This window comes from Anopheles stephensi, chromosome X, assembly GCF_013141755.1.
Source record: "Anopheles stephensi strain Indian chromosome X, UCI_ANSTEP_V1.0, whole genome shotgun sequence".
Classification (NCBI taxonomy): domain Eukaryota; kingdom Metazoa; phylum Arthropoda; class Insecta; order Diptera; family Culicidae; genus Anopheles; species Anopheles stephensi.
This window is the reverse complement of record NC_050201.1, coordinates 7,150,143-7,172,402: the sequence shown is the minus strand read 5'-3', so window position 1 is coordinate 7,172,402 and position 22,260 is coordinate 7,150,143. Positions and strand designations below refer to the sequence as shown.

The following is a 22,260-nucleotide window of genomic DNA, read 5'->3' as shown; positions in this document are numbered from 1 at the left end:
TCGGTCTAGATATCGCGTGGTAGAAACGTACCCTAATCCCATCTGCCCACGCTGTCACACCCCCGCCATCTAACGCATCTAGCTACCTTGGGCAGACGTATGGCACGAATTAATCATCTTGATATGTAAAATACATCAGTGTGACGTACCGTCGTAGCGCTGCCTGTCGCCATTCACTTCCTAACTGTGAATCAAGACGGCGTCCCGAGCCCGTCACTGATCCCGTCCACGGGAGCAGCGTTTCAAAAAAAAAAAAAGCGACTAAATTGGAAAAAACCATCATCCAATAGTGTACACCTGAACTGTGCGTTGGCGTGCGGGTGCCATGTCAGCGATCAACTAGCCGCTAGTGAAGTAGTGAAGAAAGCATCCAGTGTTATTGTGTGCGTGTGTGCTAGGGCGTCTTGCCCGTATATCGCCCTCAAAGATGGACGTCGAGCTACCGGAACTTTTGTTTTTCGACACATTTTCGCACGATACGTACGAGGTAAGCAAAAGCAACTAACAGAGTGCATTAGTTTAAGCCGAAAAGGCGCTAGCTAGATCGCACTCAAAGTGACGCCCTTATCGCCAGCAAAATGGCATCCTCACGCATACAGATGCACGGCGTAGAGGAACAGCACGACACAGAACCGGGAACAGGTTTGGGCATGGAATTGTAGTCAAAAAGCTAGAGAGAAATGATTTTTAGAACCTTTTTTTTTGTACGTGGACGTACAAAGTGTAATCGATGTAGGGAAATTGGACCCTTTTTCTAATATTCAAGGTTATGCGTCCGTGCATCTCGATGATGATATCACCGTGTATCCATCATGCATTCCAGGGGCGAGACTACCTTACACATTCATACATACAGGCATGGTGTAGAATAACGCGGTATAGGGCCAGATAGTGGAAAGGGAACGATTGTTTTTGCCGGATTTAGCTCTGGAATTCTTGCTACTTCTCAACCTTCTGAACAACTTTTTCGTACACAATTTATTGTAGGAAGGAAATTGTAGGAAAAGCTAATATATTTAGCTGATGTGCAACAATGCCTTTCGTAGACGCATTTCCATGATGCCATTACATCCATCAACCATTGCTAGCGTGACACATCCACCAGCGCAATACATACACATGGCAAAATGGCGTCCTCACTTTAGCAAAGAAAAGAAAAACAACAAAAACTCTCCTTCTATTATTTGCTGTGCTGTGCAGTGAGCGGTGCGGTGTGTCATAAACTCCAAACGCGCATCACGCTGAGAAGCAATAAAAAATAATCACCAGCGAGGAGGTGTCATTAGCAAGATGGACGGCCCTTTTACGACTGGTGGCTGCAAAAACCAGTTTTGGCAAATGCATTAAAGCATGTACTCTTACGCTTGTCTTCATCGTACTGTTTTCCAGCAAAATCTGGATCTGGTGCAGTTCCCGAAACCGGTTTACATTACGGAGGTACGCATCATCCCGCTCGGGGCGCGGGTTCACGCTGACTTTCCCGGCGGTGTACGGTTGGGCGCTACCAACCCGTCGAACTTCCACATCCAGCTGTACGTGAACGATCTGGGCAAACCGGGCGCACCGATCTTCGAGAGTCTCGGCGAGCTCGAGTACAACCAGAACAATTGCATCCACTTGCAATGCGGGATCGGTGCCGGTGGTTCGGTCGAGGAGTTTGTGCGCCGCATCCCGACGGACGGGTTGGTGCTGAAGGGCTGGTACACGACGATGACGCTCGCGGTGTACGGCATCCTGACGACGAACATTGCCGAACCGATTGTGTCGCCACGCGAAACCACACCCCAACCGAACGAGCAGCTGCTGGTGGTGCCGGATCATCACCATCATCCGCACCTGCTGCACCACCACCACCACCACCATCACCATCTGCATCATCATGGGGCGGGCAGTGGTGGCATTGCGGAACCGACGTGCGGTGGGGGCGACTGGATACAGGAACCACCGCTACCGGGGCTCGTATCGACGGCCGAGACGGTGTTTGTGCAGAAGGAGTATCCGGAGGACGATAGCGAGGATGCGCCGAAGGATCCGCGACCGTACGCGCGACGGGTGGCGGCTGCAGCTGCTGCCGTCCTCTCGCACCCACCACTACCCGCGAGTGCTGCGAGCCCACCGGAACCGATCTACGAACCGTTGGAGGCGGGGAAAATACTTCCCGGCGATTGTGAACCATCGTTGCCGGAAAAGCGGGCCAAGGTGTGTATGCCCAGCGGGCGACCGGCTGAACCGGTGGCCCCACCGTACGCGTACGAACGATCGCCCCGGCTCCGGCGGCACAGCAGCCGGGAAGAGTTTTCATCGCGCTCGCCGAGCCTGTGCAAGGATTACGGACCGATGTCGGTTGGGGGTGGGGGTATAAGCAAGCAGCAACGCGACCAGTGGTCACGCAGTCCGGACTATGTGGAACAGCAGGCACCACTGCCCGCTCATCCGCCGCTACCCCCACCCACCCCATCTGGGTCCTCATCGTCGGCCTCGGTTTCGCATCGATCGTCGCGCCGGCTGCGAAGCGGTTCGTACGACCGGATGCGCCGCGAACCTTCGTTCGAGCGGATGGAGAAGGAGGACCGGCGGCATACGATGCGGCCCCGTTCACCGATCGACTCACCGCGCCGGCCTCGCTCACCCGATCGCAATGAATCGTCACCCGACGAGGAGGAAGACGATGAGGAGGAGGAGGAGGAGGTGGTGGATGATGTGGATACCGTGGACGAGGTGGAGCTCGATGATGATATCGAGATGGACGGTAGCTTCCATCGGGCGAATAGCAGCAAGTACGGTGGAAAGCATCGTATGCACACGATGGAACCGTCGATTGATCCGATCCGTATGCCGCCACAGCAGCAGCCATCGCAATCGATGAAGCAGCATTCGTCTTCCTCTTCCTCGTCCTCCAGCCGCGGTTTGTCGCAGCACCAGTCGCATTCACACCACCATCAACATGCGCACCATCACTATCAACACGGCCATTCGCATCACCATCATTCCAGCCAGCATCAACACTCTTCCCATCACCACCACCACCACCACCACCATCAACATCAACAGCAGCAGCAGCAGCAGCAGCAGCAACCGGAACGGGTCATTTCATCGCCACCACCACAACAGGCGCAACTACCGTCCGCCGTGTGTGACGCCGTGTCCGTTTCGCTCACGCCCGTTGCCTCACCGACGACGGTCGCTTCCACCACCGTGCCGGACGAGGATGCCATCTCCGTGACGGAACAGTTCGAGCCGATTCTGAGCGATGAAGAGATTCCGGAAGACTTTGACTTCGAACCGGAAGGGGCAGCTATCGGAGGAGGAGGAGGTGGAGGAGGAGGAGGGTCAGGCAGTGGAGGCGGATCCAGTGGATACGAAACGGTCGATGAGCCGGTGGTCACCAAACAGTTTGACCCGTTCACCACGACACTGGAGCGTTACGTACCGCCGGGCTGTGCCGGTGATCGTGCGGCCGAGCTGTTACGCTATCTGGGCCATGGCGAGCAGAAGCTGTTGCGGCAATTCGAGCAACTGCTAACCCAGGACCGGTACGGCCGGGAAGCGACGGGTGCGTTCGAGCAGGAAAGCGCCGAATGGAAGGAGCGGTTCGTCGATCATACCGAGCAGCTGGTGCACGTGCTGGGCCAGCTGTTGGCGAAGGATGACGTACGGGACGCGCTTCACCAGCAGCTGGACAGTTGGATACAGGCCGGCTGGGTGGGCGTTACCGATCGGCTCGTGAACTGCGTGTGCGTGGGGCTAGATTTCGACCGTGCGATGGTACAACCGCAGCCGGCGTACAAACTGCGCCACATGAAGAGTGGCATCCGGTTGGCCGAGTTTCTCGGTTCGCACGAATCGTTCGTCGGGCTGCTGCTCCACACCCGGGACCATTTCAATCTGTTCGATCGCCTGCTCGGGCTGTACTCGCAACCGCACATGGCGCTCTCGATCAAGCTGATGATAGTGCGCACGATCTACGCGTGCCTCGATACGCGCACCGCCATCCACTACTTCCTGTCGCCGTCGTACAACGGGTATCAAGTACTGCTCGATCTGCTGCAGGAGAATCCATCGACGCGGTTAAGCTTTGCGCTTAAATCGTTGCTGCGCAAAATTTCACTGTACGAAAACCTCGAGCTCATCCACGGCACGGTCGAGGAGCTGTACGTGCGTGCCGTTGCCGTGAAGGAGGAACGCGATGCGAAGGAGAACAAGCGCAACGATCAAGATTTGCTGGAACTGTTGCGCAACTCGCTGACGGAGTTGACGAGCGCGATCTCGCTGCACGAAGTGTCGCTGGCGCAACCGAAACGCTTCCTCCCGGTGTCGGCCAAGTTCGAGATACACAAGGACATTGCCTCGACGCTGAACGTGAGCCGGACCGTGGTGCAGTTTTGCAAGATACATCGGTTGGTGGAGTCGCTGGTGCTGCTGCTCGATCTGCCCATCACACCGCCGGCACTGTGTGAGCTGTGCTACAATCTGGTTGCGTGCATGCTGAAGAGCGTACCGAAGCTGCGCTACCTGGTGAACAGTCTGCCGTACACGAATCTACTGCTACGGTGGCTGTTCCAGCGGCTACCACCGGCACTGAACGGTGGCTGCGGTGGCACGGACGGTGGTACGGTCGAGGAAATGTCGATCGCGGAACTGTCCCGTCCGCAGCTGTTGGGTGTGGAGCTGGTGTACAAGCTGCAGGCGCTTTACCATCTGGACGCAATCACCAGCACGAGCGTGGTGCTGCGTGCCAGTGACACGCCACCGTCCGCTGGCAGAAAGCACGATGAGCTGGAGGAGGAACGGGACCGGTTGGTGGAGCATCTGCACGCCCTGTACGAACTAGCGTGCGGGGCCGGCCGGCGGTTCGTGGTGGAGGTACTCTCGATGGACGATAATTTGGCCGTACTGCTGCAGCTGATCGAGCGCGAGCAACGTGCGTCCGTGAAGGAGGAGGGTAGCAGCGCGGCTGCCGCCACCACCAAACACAAATCCCCCATCATCGGTTACTGTGTGGATTTGGTGGACTGTACCGTGCGGCACGGTGAGGCGGTCGGCTATCTTGCCCACCACGGTGCCGCCCTGCTCGCCCTGGTCAAACAGCACGAACAGTTCGAGCCGAGCGTTGGGGCGACCCTGCACGAGCTGGCCGTCTATCTGAAGCCGCTCGAGCTGCACGATCTGTTCGCGTACATCGAGATCGGTCCGCTGGTGGAGCTGATGCGCCGCAGCCTCGAGTACGTGACAGCGTTCCCGGGCGATCTCATCACCGCGCTCCGGTTGGTCCGGCTGCTCGGCATACCGCCGTACGATGATTACGAGCAGCCGGGCGGGCACGCCGAGTTCAAGTACAAGTACACGCTGCTACAGTTTTACTCGGCCGACGGGCAGGTGCTGCTGCTGACCATACTCGACAAACTGACGCATCACTTCGACCAGCCCGCGATACACACGTCCAGCCTGGCGAGCCAGCAGGGCGTCCTGCTTACCGAGCTGCTCTGCCCGCTCGTGTACATCCTGCGCAAGCTCGTCACCAGCCTGATCGAGTGCCGCAACACCGAGTTCCGCGATCTTACGCTGATCGAGCCGCTGCTGCGCACGTACACGCTGATGCAGTGCGTCCCGGTAACCTCGGCAGCCGGACCGGACGCGCGCCAGGTGCAACGGGAAACGGTCCGCATACTGCTCGCCTACACGCAACCCACCCCACCGGAAGGGCTCGACACGAACAACGTGCACAAAAGCCTGTGGACGCAGATGGTCGGCGAGCTGGTGCGGTTTACCCTCGCCGGCCCGAACTACTTTCTGCCCGGGTTGCTGGTGCTGTCGGAGTTGTTGCCACTGCCGCTACCGATCCACTGCCGGCAACCCCTGCTCCAGACCGAACTCAGCCGGCTCATCCAGGAGCGGCAGCTCTGGTCCGCTCACCTTCACCCGCAGAGTCCGGCCATCGGCGAACTCATTCAAACGCTCTGCACCTCCAGCTACACGCCGATGTTGGCCGTGCTGAGTCGCGTCTGCCTGCAGCTGTCCGATCTCGCACCGAACATGACGCTGCTAGTTTCGAAATCGTTGACCGATCTTATCGTGCAGGAACCGCTGCTACCGGGCGGGCTGGCCAGCACGAGCCATGCCCGGTTGGTAAGCTTCCTGGCGACGCTCGTGTGCCACGCGTCGGTGAAGATATCCGTGCTGTCGATACTGCCGGGGCGCATCATGGACATACTGATGGGTGTGTTGCTGAACGCGGGCCAAACGCCGGCCCACCAGCAAACGCAACAGCACATCTACCTAACGTTCCAGAGCCTGTTCGATGCGGAGATTGCGCTGATGTTTGGTGACACCATCGATCCGGCGCTGCAGCTCGCCTGCTCCCTGCCACCGAAGGACATCGTCGAAACGTTCTGTGCCGCGTGTGCGGCAAACGTTTCCTGCGTGGACGTTGGGCTCGGTGTGCTGACCGCTGCACTGCGCACCATGTTGCTGCTAACCGAGCACGAGTAAGTAGCTCCCGGGAGTGGGGGGGGGGGGGGGGGGGAATGATGTATTCTTGTAGGTTGGGTCTATTATGACCCTGTAGCTACGTATTTTTTGCGCCATCCGTTCCCTTTGTTGTTGCTACGGGAACAACGGTGGACGTAAAACGTCCCCGTTTGGTGAACCCGGTTCACGCGAAGGTATGGCCGATTCGGAACAGGAGTCGCGCACCTTCCTTCGGGCGTTGAATCGACGTCAGGTCAGACAAGTGGCTTCATTTCCGGATTACCGGGCGATCTTCCAAAGGTGGACCCGATGGGAGGAGGCGGTCGCGATGCTTCCAATTCCTTCGACGGAGCAGTAGGTACTGCTAGAGCTTCTTCTTCTTCTTCTTCTGTGGCACTACAACCTCGAGAGGTCTCGGCCTGCCACATTTCTGGCTTTCTGTGACTTAATTTTACCCGTAGAAAAGTAGTCAGCCTTTCGTACGAGGAGGCGGTCTGGATGGGATTTGAACCCCGGCCCTGCCGTGTGAAGACCACCGGTACTGCTAGAGCACCGGCCCGAATTCCGTACGGGGGGACGAGGTCGAATCTTCCGCTGACCAACGCCCGGACACTGAGGGGTCGAATCCGTTCTCCTGAAAAGAACCCTTGAATCTCTTACCAAGTGTTCAGTGCGCCGGTTAAGAATTATGTCCTCGTTATTGAATAAGTTGATTTCTTATACACACATTTTGGGGTACCTTAGAACGATACGAAAGATCATTCTTTCTAGTTTAACTATTTCCTTTCCAGCTTGTGTTTACGCACCTTTTTATGCTAACGCCACATTAGGCTAAAGCTTAACTCACTTTCGTGGTCGCAAACCACCAGTTCTCTTCTTCTTCTATTTTGTTGAAACAGGGTGTAGCCTTCTATGCGTATGGGCAACTATTGTTCCCCCCCACATATTCAAAGGTTAACGGCTTCGTTTGGGCTTTCGACTGGAGTCCTAGGACCGCTCAAGAGTCATCTACCCGGTTGCGGAGTCTGTTGTTTTTCTGCTTGGTCTGTTTGTCAGATGAGATGAGTGTAATGCTTTACGTTTATGCTGCATGTTTCATGTCTTGCTTGGTTCTATTCAAAGTGAGATGTTTTGTTTCTCGTATGAATTTGGTTATATTTTTGACCATGCGTCCGTTCGGCTCTTTCCATATCCATTCTAAAAATGCGTCGAAGGAGATGTCGTATTTTTCTCGTTGGGTCTGGTATCTGTTGCAGTAAAAGCATGTTATGTGTTCCTGTTTCGGGAATATTACATGCATCACAATTTCCGCTTTCGGTGATTCTCATTTTGTTGAGCCAATATTTTGAAACAAATCATGTCCAGCTATGATTTTGTTTGTTGTTTTAATGTGGTGCCACGGTTTGTCTTCGAACTCTTTTTGGAATGTTTGGAATTTTTTTTTGCCCTTTTGCTCACACGTTTTTTTTTTTGTACCATTCTCTAGTTTCTTTTTTCATGTTTTCAACTAACATATGGTTTACATCTGCCAAACGTAGTTTGTTGTTGTATATGTCTTTTGCGTGCACCCCTTTTTTTTTGTTGCTAGTTCATCTGCCATTTCGTTTCCATATAGACCAAAGTGTCCTGGAATCCATCTTATTTGCGCATTAGAGAGTGTTTGCATCCTTTGAGTGTATTATAGACTATTTCGTCGATGTGATTGAGGTTTTGAGCGTTAATGAGGATTTTACATGCAGCTTGACTGTGTCTGTAAGGATGATTGGGTTTTCTATTTTTTTCTATCGTTATGATGTTAATGGCTTTTTCTATGGCTGCTAATTCTATGGACGTAATTGGAGTTATGTTTTTTGTTTTGAATTTATGTGCCCAGTATCTGTTATTGTTTTTTTTTTATTGTGAGGTCTTATGTGTATTCCCCATTCCGCATCCCTCATCGCTCTTGCTCCCGTCTGTGAAAATTAGAGTGTTCGTTGTTTCCTAGCTTTTTTATTTCCTGTTCGCAAAATTGTTTGAGGTATACTTTCCCTGCTGTAGAGTTGTTTGATATGTTGGGTTCGATTTCACAGCGAATTTTTGTGCTTCCATTGATGTCATTTGTTTTGATGCTTGCTGTTTCTTCAAAAATATTCAGATTGTTCTGGAATCAACTCTCCATGTATGATTTGTTTCTTGCTCTGGTTCTTGAGTTTTCTCTCATGGTTCTTCGCATTTGGTCCCTATGGATCGGAGAGTATATTAATGTTTTTGACCATGTCCTTTTTGGCTATATAACTTGCTCTAATGTGTGGTGGGGTTTCGGCTGCTATCGCCATTAGCGTGTTAATAGGGGTTTGTTTTAGAGCAACCCGTTACTGTTCTGAGTGACTGGTTTGTGATTGAATTCATTGAGTTTAGTAAGTTTTTTTTTGTTGCATTTAGAGTGTACAGGGAGCCAGTTTCCAAAATGTTCCTTATAATGACTCTGTGTACAGTAATGGTTTTCGTAGGGCTGAGGTTGTTTTTGGTGTTACATATCCTTCTCACTAACTGTAATCTGTTTTCTAGCTTTATCCTTGAGTTCTTCTACATGTTTTTTTTGAAAAATAGGTTGCCATCAATCCACACTCCGAGATATTTGTAAACTGTAACTCTTTCTATTCGCTGGCTTCTTATTTGTATAGTAATGTTTTGGGGTTTCTTGCTGAAGATCATGAATTTTGTTTTGTCTATGTTAGTTGGAAGCTTTAGTTTCTTACTTATCTTACTGATCTTATACTCCAGTTCTGTGGCTGTTTTCCCTTTTACGAAATAATTACGAAATCGTCCGCATACTGTAAAACTTTTCCGTCGCTATTGTTGAGTGTTTCGTGGATTTTTTTTTTGGTGCAGATGTTAAATAAGGTGGGTGAGAGGACATCCCCTTGTGCTAAACCGTCTGACACTAATTTTTTTTAGCTTTTCTCCTTCTGATTTTATTTCTATCGTTCGGTTGTTGTAGGAAACTTCCTACTCATCTAATGATTTCTATCGGAATCTGGTTTTGCTCCAAAATTTGTATGAGCGAGTCTGTGTGTACGTTGTTGTACGCGCTTTTTAAATCTATAAACATTATACCAGTTAAACAGTTTTTTTTTCTTTTGTTGGATGTAATTTCGTTCACTAAATAGTTGACGCATTGGTTTGTGGTACAGTTTTTTTTTGTTTGAAGCCAAAATAAGTTGTTGGTATAATGTTGTTGTTGTGACAGTGTCTGTTGAGGTCTTCTAATCCACCAGTTCTCAAACCCATGCTCTAATGTTTGTTCATTGATCGGGAACACTTGCGCTAAAGGCGGTTGCGTACGCCACACTGTATCGTGTAAACATTGGACGCGCGCTGCCTCTGCCTTATCCGCGCTGATATGCTGCCTAAGCTGGAAGCTTCTCGGTGCGTGGGACATTCCTACGCATACACCACAGTTTTGAAACCCTATTTTAAAAGAGCAGATGTCGTAGCTGTCGTACCGGGGCGGGGTCCGGGTGTTAGAAGCGACAACGGCGCCGGTCTTCATGCGGCCGAACCGAAGTGCAATTGCGATACGGATTTGTTTGCCGACGCCCATTCGTCATTCGTAGCATAGGAAAAGCGGAACATGATTGATGAGTTGTTTGCTTGCTTCTTCCACTTCCAGCACCACCTTCGTCGTACTGATGTCCAACCTGATGCGCAAGCGGGAGGGATGGTGTGCCGCGTTGAACAAATTTGTGCGCAAAGCGAAGGAAAGCCCGAACACGTGCCGGGTACTGTTCACACTGTTGGCTGACTTCTGGCGCTCGCTCGTGTCGCTTGAGCACGACGGGTGTGTGAATCTGCCGCGGCGCACCATTAAGGTCCCGCTGGAACAGCTCGGTCAGCTGATGCCGCTGTACGCGGACGGTGCGGAGGACGGGCTGCTGCTGCTGCAAATGCAGTCCTGTATCGAGCAGCTGATTGCACTGTTTGAAAGCGATGCCCCGAAGCAGGAACCTACGGTGGCGGCAGAACCGACCGATGGTGCATCAATGATGGACGCCGGCGGTGAACCGGAGCCGAGCACCTCATCCGCTCCATCCACCACGGACAGTTTGCGGGATCATCTTACCTTCCTCCAGCAGCAGGTACAGATCGCACTGGCCGTCGTCAAATCGGACCCGTCCAGCAAGCAGTCAGCCGCGACGCCGCCACCGCTGCCCGACTGGAGCGCGGTTACGGTCGATCCGTTGCCACAGGCGGAAGGGATCGTGACACAGTACGGTTCGCGCAGCGTTTACCTGCTGACCGAGGACTGCGAGGAACAGCTAAAGGCTACCGATTGGTTCGGTTTCACACCGTGCGATGACGACCTGGAACGGGAGCAGATCCCGTGCGATCTGCAGGATTTGGCGAAGGTTTGCCTCGCCGGGGACACGAACCTGACGGCGGACTGTAAACGGTTGCTGCATCTGTCCGCGTCGCCCCATTCCAACCGGGACCGGCTGACGACGGCACCCTGCTTCCGGACGCGCCGCGTCGAGGTCGAACCGAGTACGGGCCGGCCGGAGAAGAAAATATTCGGTACGGTGCACTTCATTTCCCGGTTGCGGTTCCGGTTTTAATGCCTTTTTTTTGTTTAACTTCTCTCTCACAGCAACACCATTGCGCGGTCGTGGATTTTCGCGTGCACCCACCACCCGTGGCGATCTGTTCCGGTCGCGGCCACCGAACACTTCCCGGCCACCCTCCCTGCACGTGGACGATTTTCTTGCGCTGGAAACGTGCGGCGCACAGCCAACGGGGCCGACCGGGTATAATAAGCTGTCGCGCGATATTATCACGATACGCGGCACGAACCGTAGCCGCGGGCGCAACTTCCCCGACCGGGGCGCCCGTGCCGGTGGTTCCGGTGGCAGCTCGAATGGGAGCGGTGGTGGTGGTGGTTCCGGTGGCAGCAGCGGTCACTGGGCAAGCGCGTCCGGCGGTAACGGTGGCAATGTTGGGGGTGGCAATGTTGGCAGCGGTGGTGGAGCCGGTCCCAGCTGTTGGTCCTCTTCGTCCGGATCGTCCCAGATGCATGATGGTGGTGGTGTCGGCGGTGGTGGTGGCGGTAGCGGCAGTGGTGGACCGGGCGGCAGCAAACACTTTGGCCACGGATTGTCCGGTGGAGGTGTTGGGTCGATCGGTGCTGGGGGTGGTGGTGGTGGAAGCAGCGGTGGCCACTATCGCGATCCACCCAGCCATTTTGGCGGTTCGCAACGATCCCGCTCCGGGCGTGGATTTAACCGGTACAGTGTGCGGGTGTACGGACGCCAAATTTAAAGGACCACCGTTACGATACCGCGGACATTGTTGAGCTTATCTCTTCACCGTGTTGTGTGTGTGTGTGCGGTTAGGCAAGGAAGATAGTTAAGAACTGGAATGGCGCGTTGCGAGATCAAACTGTAGGAAAGTGGTTAAGGACAGTGGAGGCGATTCATAGTGAGATTTGCTAGCAGGTTTTAATTTTTTTAACTTTTTCAAACTGTATCATGTGTATAGAAGCAATTATTAGAAAATGTCCCTTTTGTATACCTTGTAAAATTGGAAAATTGTTTAACATTTGAATTGCTCACCGCAATATCCCTTGTTTCGTGGCTTCGAATGCCCCAGGCGCTGTATTCTGCCCTGCAAGAGGAAGGCTTTACTAGCGTCGCTAAGTGTGATCCCATCAGCGGAACATGTCTGTCCATTGGTGTTTGGAAGTGCAGATTTCTCAGACTGCTAGCTGCGACCACGATACCGTACCTTAGTGTAGTAAGCAATTATTGTTAGGAGACCTTAATTCTTCTGAGTTAGAAGGATCGGCTTGTTTGTCGACCTGACGACGAAGAGTTTATCGTTCTCGACCTCTACACCTCAAGTGGGAAGTGCATTCCTCTTACGGGCGAACCGTTCGAAAGCCTCGGATCGCGTTCAACCCTGGATGGATTGCCCCCATTGCTTTATATTAGTTGTTAAGCTTGTTAGCCGATTCTTCTCTTACTCTCTCTCTCTCACTCGGCATAAATGTGTAACACTTTCTCGAACAATAACTAACCGTCAAACATTTGGCTACAAGTAACAAACATTCTTTCTTTTTCTGATCCATATTTTGCTCATATACCCCGCGGTAGGATGGTATTGGGGACCTCCAATTTTTTTATTTGTTGCATGCTCTGCTTACTAATGCTTCTTTTCTTTTTTAAACTCTTTTTAACATTTTTCTTTCTTTAATCTTAGTAACTAGTGTTAGTGTTAGAGGGCAACGGCTCACCAACATGTGAGCGGTGAGGTCTCCCCCCGGTAGCTTCGAGATCGAAGTGGTCGAAGAGTGCGTAATGCTACTCGCTTGGAAATCGAAGAGCGCGCTCAGAGCGCAGGCGAGGCCTCCCGGTAGCTCCCGAGCTACCCACCCAACACCGTAACCAGATCCTTCTGTTTGTCTTTAAGTGTACGCAACAGGCAGGCTAGACGTTAAGGGCATAAGGTCTAAGTAAAGTCAGCGGGCTATCTATATAGCACCTGATGTAGAGGGGTGAATCGTTGCTCCTAAGAAAAGAAGCACACCAGCTTTTTTGAGGTTGTAGGATGTATTTCTGAAACCTCCTTAAGGCTAATACAATCCCAAACCATTGTGATTGTATTGGTGTGCTTTTTTATTCTTCTAACTTGCTACTAAATGTTCTACTGTAATTAATAATAATATATGTATGTATGTATGCGTGTACTCTTTACCCCAAATTTCTATTGGCCCACTACTAACCTCCGAAATTATCTGTTCCGTTTTATTCTTTCACTAACTGCTGTTAAATAATTGTAACCTCCGTACCATAGTAAACGAACATTCGTTTGAAGCGTGGGTGTGTGTGTGTGTCTCTCTTTGAGACACACACACAATGAACCAAATCGTAAAGGTGAAATATTGCTGCTTGATATTTGGACTCAATCTGTACAGCCTGCAGAGTCATGAATTCATAAAGCAATCTTAATGTGTAAGGTACTTTAAACGATAGTTTAACATTAACTTAATACTTAACCTAGCTTAAGTTGTTGCGAGGAAGTGGAATGATCAAACTTTGATGTATCTCTTCGTTATCTAGCAACTCTTCAAATTATGCTTTGGAAATGAAAGGTACATAAAATTCGCTATACCCGGTTTGACTCAATTGTACAGCCTTGAGTCAATTAAAGAAACCGTATGTGCGATTTAGATCTAAATAATTTAAGCGTTCTTAAGATTTCTTCTTATCTGCTTCTTCTTTTTTTCTTCCTCTATTAGTTTATAATTTCTTCGTGCTACGAAGTCCTTGATATTGTGCCCTTAAAGAATAGTTAGACTTCAAACGGTAAACTTTTTGTTTTTTTTTTTTGTTTTTTTTTTTTTGAAGATTTCCCTGGCTCGTTTGTACAGTTGCGAGTCATGGGAACATACAATGATGTACAGATTTTAGCATTAATCGGTTTGTTAGTGGCGTAGTTGAGAGATCAACTACCCCTAGGGGACCTCAGCAGACTCAGACAGACAGTTGCATTCGTTACTTTGCTGTGTTGGCTTAATTTCTGTACTTCAGAGTTAGTTGTGCCTCACAGCAGTACGAATTTAGTATTTAGTGTTGTCATAGATGTACACTTTGATTTGTGCTTTACGAACCTACTTTTAAGACATCCTGTGCAGCATAGTTTCGTGACGAAACACACAGTTTTATCACTTTCGATGACCACAATCACCTTTTGCGTGTTAGCCAGTATCCAGTGGTCGCGGGCTATAGCTGCTCGTTAAAATCGGCATCCTTTCGCACAGGTGTACTGACTGTTTCGGGCTAGGAGGTAAAGCTAGTAACCATACCGTTGGTCCATACTTGGGGTAAATTTTGAAGCTAAAATCAAAGAGAAACGCGACTCCATCGGAAGAGACTTTACTGTACACAACTCGAGCACAAAACTTGATATCCACACCATCTGAAGAGTAATTTAAATAGTATCCGCAAAATTCGCCAAGTCAAACTAATGAAACTCAGCCCACCACTGTCCCAAAGACTTACTGATACAGTACAGACAGGCAAACAGTTAAGCGCGCGCACACTAGCACATGTGAAGAATATGGCAACAATCCCAAGAACGTTACCGCGTATCCAGTATCGGAGCAAGGTCCTTCTAGTGTTAAGATTAAGGACTACTGTCTCCTATACTATAAATATTAACATATGCAAATAAGTATTACAACGTCCCAATTGGCTTGAGCTGCAGTGTCCAACTACAGTATGAATGAGCGACATCTCATTCGATTCGAAGCTTTTAGTTCTCCTACCTATAATCTCTTCAGAAGGCGGATCAACCTAGAAGCGGACGGAGTGATCGCCTGGTGGGGGACCTCGTCGACCAGGGGAAATCCCTGTTGGTTTTACTCACAAACGGTCGGTTACAGTAAGCAGGGCTTCAACTGCCATACCGCTCGAGGTCTCCAAAGACCTTGATCCGTCACTGAACCTCTTCCCTTAACTTTCTTGAATCCTTATTAGTCCTTCAGAATTGCACGCGCAGCACTCTCGTCTGGTGGCTGCAGCTGATCTCCCTTTAAACTCTCTTCCATCCCGGTTCCCTCACCCCTCTTCAGCAGCTTCGTTTGCTCCTCTCCCATCCAATATCCTTTAGATTATCAAGAAAACAAAAATAACCTAACTATCCTAAAATCGCTAAATCGAGCTCTTTCGAGTGAGCATGTCGCTGATGTCTATCTCCAGACAGGCTGACAAATTGGTTTAGAAAAAAAATACCATTTGGGAGTTGAACAACCCGCTCATAAAGCATGAATCTCAAACTCGATATTGTCAACAAAAAAAAAAAAAATTACTGTCAGTTTTGTATGAAAATGCATGAAAAACCCCCCGAACAGTTTGCAGCAAAATTGACGTCCCAGGAAAAGCGGCTTTTTGAAACTAACAAAAAAATATTTATTAAATTTTCTAAAGTTTAAATATTGCGCTACACAACCATATAAAACATTTGAACTATTGCGTATCCAATAAAGGATGAAACGCTAGATGTATTTAAGTAAGTGCGTAAAGTATGCATACACCTTTCGAAAGTTGGTAAAACATTCAAGAAAAAATCAACCAGGCAAAGATAATCGAAACAAAATTCTCCCATTTTTTGGATAAATTTGATAAAATCGAACTTTATTAAAAAAAGCAAGTTAAATCGGATTAGAAAGTAAAGCTCAGCTTCAAGTACAGTTTTCGACAAAAATTAAACAAAAATATCTATTAGATACAGTACACAGATTGTAAAGATATCAGAATTTTCAGCAAAGCAAAATTGTAATCTCCCCAACATCATCGAAGATTTTGGTAACTTTCATTCAGTTAGATAAATAAAAAAGGGTAGCATACTAAAAATGGCGCGATGTACTATTATGTATTGTCAGGTTCTCACGTACCTGTGCAGGCTCACAGCGCAGGAAAGCAAGACAGCAGGAGTACCACAAGGATCAGTACTTGGTCCCCACCCTGTAGAATGCCATGTACGACGAAGTTCTAACACTCGCGTTACCTCCAGGAGCCAAAGTCATTGGTTTTGCGGATGACATCGCCCTCACTGGTTATTGCTGAGGCTATAATAGAGATTGGAGGTTGAGTGGATGAAGACGTTGAAACTGCAGATAGGCGCATGCGAAGACCGAGTTGGCTATGGTTGGCACTGAGTGTATTGAAGCTGTCAGACATCTCACGTAGCTCGGGGTTAGACGAATATCTGAAGTAATGTAAGCCACCTCTGAGTATGCAGCACCAGCACGAGTCCTTGCTCAGAAGCAGATCTGTACACAGGTTGTTCGCTATGCGGGTCACCTGTGGCTATAGGTCGATCTCCTACAATCACTTTGGCAGGCTGTACTGCTCGCACGGAGGGACCTACCAAGGAACACTGCGATGGGCAACTCGATGTGGAAGAGATAGGCTGAGTGGGATAGGGCGGACAGACGTGATAGCCTGGGTTGGAAGAAGGCCGCCCGGCGAGTCTACCGGCACAGGGGTCATCAGACCTCGTGCGTTGAGCAGGATCGGGACAGCCAATCACAAGATCTCTTAAGATCATGCCTGCCATTTCTGGCTTCTTCTTCCCTCTTGGCCTGCTCGTATGGAGCACGTCTAAGAGACATGGCCTGGTATCCAATCCGTTTCCAAAAAAACTCGGTCGGGCTTACTAGGCTTAATGAACGCACGTAGTTGGGGGAACGGTCCTGGATAGGATTTAAACCCCGGTCCTGCCCGTATGAGGACCTGGCGTCGCTGTCTACCACCGGGTCGCTCCAATCCAAAGCTATAATGCTTCTTGGCATACTATTGTATCCCCCAAATCACTTCTTCACGTTCTTCTATGCTGTCGCTTCTCTACTTGTAAGCACCTTTGGCTCCACGTTCCCCATGGCGGTAATAATGATGATGGTGGCGATGCAAAGAAGCGGAAAGCGAGTAGTAGTAGTACCCGCAATCGTAGATCCTCTGGTTAGATGCTGGCAGCCGAAAGGTGCGTACATCCTCCATCGTCCTGCTGTCCTGCTCACTTTCGCTCTCTCTCTCTCTCTCTCTCTGGACCATCGTTTGGTCGTGGTTGTGTGTTGGCCGTTGATTGAATAATGGTGCCCGCCTTCTCTGAAACACCGTTTTCTCTGATTCAATTACTGCCAAAACAGCCATCACTTCAGTGCAGCTGACAGGGCCGAGATCTGCCGCCCCGTAGTGTAGGGTTGCGTGCACGACGGCACACCAGGGACGCACAAGGCATCAGTGTAAATTTCTTCTAGAACGTCTGTGGCCAGCGTACAACTTCGCCACAATCCCCTTCAGCACGTAACACCACGTTAGGAGAAGGAAAGGCGTGATAATGTGACCGAGTGATGGGGAAACAGGGGGTACAGTGTGAGGTTAGTAGTAATAGAGATGATTTTCAAGTTGTTGATCGTGCGGGGAGTTCCACGGAAAAAAAAGGCCGTGGATTGCATGAAATTAATCAAACGAGAGATTTATTGCGCGTTTCGTTTGACAGTGTGCCGTGATTCCGTCGGGATGTACCGGTAAGCTAGCTGGTTGAGGAGCTGCGGATCTTCAAAACAGCAGGTCCGTAGATCCCATCCCAATCGGATCCGGTATCTCTGTGCACGCCGGACTGATTATCCAGCTACGAGTAAAGTTAATTAAACGGCAGGCCGAGGTCCTCTGCAGGTTTTAAAAGCTAGGGAACAAGATGAGACCGACTAGTTGGCTCTGATATGTCAAGAGTTTTTGGCCTTCGAGACTTCTACCCCAAAGCTCGGGAAGTTGAAGTAAGAATTTGTTGTACAACATTTAATGGGAACTGTCAATGTTGCAGCGTACGATGGCCGCCTCTACGGACGGCTAAGGTACCTGCACAACAAGTCGGCAATGATTGCATTCGCTCAGTATTCCAAGGGTTTCTCACGCTTAGCATGTCGCGCATCCTCGCAATCTCGCTATTGTGGCTAATGGAAGCTAAAGGCAAACTAATCCCATCACGCGTACACTTGACTCTTGATGAAACGTCGTGCGCAAGAGGGAGGTATCAGCTTGATTTGTACTTCAGCGAGAGAGAGAGAGAGAGCTCTCGACATTGGTTACTGGAGACATCCACTACGAGTGGAGAGCACTATATCTTGGACCCTCTGCTAGATTCCGGACACTAAATCTCCGATTTGCTGAATGTGTAATGTTCGATATAAAAGTCTATCGCCCATACCTTTACGAGAACTTCCCACCCATTAGTTGTGTCGATGTGTCTCTAGATCAAGTTTTTCAGCAAGGGCTGAGTTGCCCTTTATTGTCCGAGAACAACCGGGTTTTGTTGTTGTTGTTGTCTGCTCCACAACAACTTCCGCAGTAGATCGATCTGCCTCCATTTGTGGTGAGTGGCGCTTTCTCGCGAGTGCTTCACCGCTGAGTTCCTCGTTGAGCACTCGGGACACACTGGCGAAAGAGGGTGCGAGTGCGAGAACTGAATGATGCTGCGCGAGTGACTTCCCTTCCTATAAGCCCGCAAGTGTTGTGGGGGGAGAAGGGGGGGAGAGTTGCGTGCTGCGCGTTTTATTGCGGATTCAGCGCGTTATTGTAGTTCTCGCTTCTCCAGTTGCTTGTGAGACGCTTGCGTAAACGGTCGCACCGTTCCGTCGGCAAACAACGGTGTACGGCCTTCTCAACTGCTGTGAAGTTGTGAAGCAAACAAGAAGTGCTTTTTTATCGTCTGCAGGTGTGTGTGTTTTTTGTATAAGAGTACGTGTGTGTGTGTTTGTGTGTGCTTTTTTTTGGGGTTATGTGGGAGCCAAGTTGCAGTGGTAGATCTGAGGCTTAAATCGGACCAGAACCGTGAACTGCACTCGACAAACAGCTTTTCCTCTTCCATACCTTCAACGTCCCATTACCAAGTAGCTGTTACCCGGTGCCAGGCTAGTGTGTGTGTGTGTGTATGTGTGGTGACCCAGCCTCGTACCACCATGAAGCATGAACGAAGTTAATTTGACATTATCGAAAGAAACTCAAAGCTCTCAACAACCATTCCCCTAGCCGGAAGTCCCTCGATCCCTCCATCAGAACTTCCCAAACCGTTCCTAACCTTTCCACGTTCGATCCCGTGCGCCGATGGAATAACTCCCGACTGTCCCTCAATATGTCATTGTGCGATCTCGCTTGAATGTCTGCTGCGTTTGCCTCACCGCAACTCACGAGAACTCGACCATCAACTAAAACCTGTACCTGTGCGAAGTAGCGAAAAGTATCCAGTGTTTGAGTTCCGTTCGCATACGGTTCAAGCCGCCCACAACATCCGATACCGATCCGATCGTGGATGCTTTTCGGCATCCCAGACAGTGCTCCATTTTCGGTAAGTAGCAGTTCTACTGACTGGCAACCTTGGAATCTAACCTAACTTTTTAGAATCTCTGAACAAATTGAGGGAACCTACTGTAATCCACCTCCATCGATTGATGTTGCTGATCTTGATTCGAAATATCTTGTGATATCTATCTCATTTACTCTACGCTATCCTCCCCTTCCCCCACCAACCTCCTGCTATCTGTCTTCCTCTCTCGCTCTCTTACACCCATTCTCTTCACACGAGCGCGTACCTACCTTGCGTTTATCTTTTATCTGCGCCCGTTTCTGTTGCGTGACCCTCTCCAAAGTCCTCAGGTTTCAGGTGCTTTCCTTAACTCGAGTGATATGTCCCCCACCTTCCTCTCTCTCTCCCTCTCCACTTTTTGTCGCTTTCGTTCTGTTTCCTCCCTTTGGGTGGCTGCGGGAGTTGTCCCACGTGATCGTCGATCGCGAGGAGCAAGCCGAGAGCCGCAACTCCTCACCCCTTCGGTCCCGGTTCTACCATCCGCCATCGTCGTGGACATTCCGCTCGCTTGTGTGTGTCTCCATCTCTTCTTCCCCGGTATCGCAACGCAACGAGTTTTGTTTTCGGAGTTTCATCTTGAACGTCTTCCACAACATGTTGGGGCAACTTGTGTGTGTGTGTGTGTGTGTGTGTGTGTGTGTGTGTTTTTTCTTGCTTATTCACCCAAAGCACGACTCTTGATGGGTTTGGGGGTACTTTTCATCCTTCCTTTTTTGTGGTACTTGTTTTGTTGTTGTTGGTTTGCCTATACCTGTGTGATCGTCATCATTGCGTAGACATTGCGAGGCCCCCTCAAATTCTAGCCCACCCTTTTGTTGCATCGCTCGCTCTGTATGTTTTGCTGAACAAAGCTGAATTTGCGGAACTAAGTTTGAGATTTCGTGAGCGATGACTGCAGGCCTGCCGACTCACATTGAGGATGCCTGACAGTTCTCCATGAAGTTCCAAAGCAAGCTGATACATTTAACTTCAATTTTAGACTTCCTTATTCTGGCTGACGTGGGGGGTGGGAGGTTTGGAGGTATCCACTTGTACTTTGCAAGTGCGCTCGTGCGTTACCGAAGCGTTACGCGGGCGTTATACTCTCTGACATCCGCAATTACCGTGGCGCGACTTGGTGTTGGGAAAGCAAACGAGCGCGCTCACGTACTACCAAAGGTTCAAAAACCCCTAGTCCCCAACTTCCCTCCCCCCCCCTCCACCAAGTCTCCTCCCTCCTACCTTATCCATACTGTCTGCAAAAAAATACAACTTCAACTCCAAGCTTCCCAAGTCTCCCGGCCAAAAGGCCAACGTGACATGGAAAATAAGAAAGTTCCTTCGCGCGGCGGCATCATCGGCGTCACGCTCGGTAGGCAAATATATCTACCGAGGGCGGTTTTCGTGTCTGACTTTTGGTTTTGTTGTTGTGCTTTGTTTCTTCCTTCCTCTTCTTCTTACTCTTGCTCGACACACACACACACAGCCGTCACAATCGTTGTCGTCGCTGTCGTTGTGTGGCATTTGTAAGGTAAAGCTAGGCTTTTCTCCGTTCGATGACTAGAAGTCTCTCAAGGTGTAGTTAGATGAATCGCCGTTGCTACACGGCCAGAAAGCTTCCCCAGCTGCCAGCAATCTGGGGATTTGGGGGGTCGATTTTGGAGCATCTTCCTCGGTGTGTGTGAGGATGGCGGAAGACACTGGCCGGGAGACGGCGTTGGAAGTTTTCGCTTCATTAGCATACCGGTGGCGTAAAAGGGGGGGGGGGGGGGGGTTTAATAAGCATACGGTCATGGATGTTGCTACCTGCCGTCGATCGTACGTTCGCCTTCGATCGGGCGGTAGAAAACACCTCGAGTGCGTTCGACCAGCCGGAAGTAACAATCGAGCGACATCAAACGAAACTTGTGTATAAATACGGACAGACGGCGGTCGCTTCATACGCTTTCATGTATCGGTTTTGAACCACACCTTGGGAAGACACAGACTGTGTGCCAGCAGCAGCGCTCTGGATGGATGATGAAGTTTTTGATCCGCCAAGATGGAGTACGGTACTGTGCCGGAAGAAACTGCCCGTGTAGGTGTGTTACTGCCTCCATCATGTCAAACGCATATGCAGCTCACTATTTTTAGTGTAAAGGTTCAATCGGCTAGAGTCAGTGGTGTCAAACTTACGGTTGACTCACGGTCCAGACTTACTTGCCTTCTAATAAGGTTATGGTTTGACATCAGTCTGTTTGCGATTAGCTTGTCATGGATCATGGAAGTACATAAGAAAAAGTCCAGCAGAGTTAAACGATGTATTCTTGGTGGTCTTGGACAAGAGACCAGCTAAAGTCAGCCATTGTGGACAGGTTAACTTCAACGAACGGGAGAGTTATCGTTGAAGTATACCAGTAACCTTCCGGGGATGCCTAGCGACTTGGAGAACTTCGTGCCCCAAAAATTTTAAATTGAGTCGTTAACCTAAACTTCATCAACAAACATACTGCCTAGTCTGCGACAGTTAAGCTTGACTTGAGCAACTTCCTGGTCCTTTCGACGGATGCCACTGCGTAACGATATCAGCAACCCTGCCCAGCTCGTGGATCATTCTCTTTGTCCACTACGCTCTGCTCGCACACACCGCCAACGAGTAGTACTCTTTGCCAGTATAGTCGAAGGCGCTCGTCAATCACATTAGTAGCCAATTATTTAAAATAAATATCTCTTCTGCTTCTTTGACCAAACGACCTCATAAGCTCATGCCTACTATTTCTGGCTTACTAGAGCTAATGATACCACGTAGTTGGATAGTCATTTAACACCGATGAAGACCGGCGCCGTTGTCGCCTTTACCACCGGGTCGCCCCATCATAAATGTCTACCACCTATAAATAAACAAAATGGCTAGTTATATCACCAACATAACTA

At 50.0% G+C, this 22,260-nt stretch overlaps 2 protein-coding genes across 2 annotated transcripts in view; both read left to right on the top strand.

Annotated features, from left to right (window-relative positions):
* The first annotated feature begins 130 nt into the window (after nucleotides 1-130).
* LOC118517360 (protein virilizer) lies at nucleotides 131-15,648 on the top strand. The gene is made up of 4 exons (XM_036063376.1): nucleotides 131-487; nucleotides 1,390-6,485; nucleotides 10,121-11,022; nucleotides 11,096-15,648. The coding sequence occupies exons 1-4, from the start codon at nucleotides 428-430 to the stop codon at nucleotides 11,761-11,763; spliced, it is 6,726 nt and encodes a 2,241-aa protein (XP_035919269.1). The 5' UTR covers nucleotides 131-427; the 3' UTR covers nucleotides 11,764-15,648.
* A 2,961-nt stretch (nucleotides 15,649-18,609) lies between these two features.
* LOC118517359 (low-density lipoprotein receptor-related protein 2) overlaps nucleotides 18,610-22,260 on the top strand; it is a 44,004-nt gene continuing 40,353 nt past the window's right edge. Inside the window, exon 1 of the mRNA XM_036063374.1 lies at nucleotides 18,610-18,720. The gene's annotated coding sequence lies outside the window, so the exon portion shown is untranslated. The remainder of the gene's footprint in view (nucleotides 18,721-22,260) is intronic.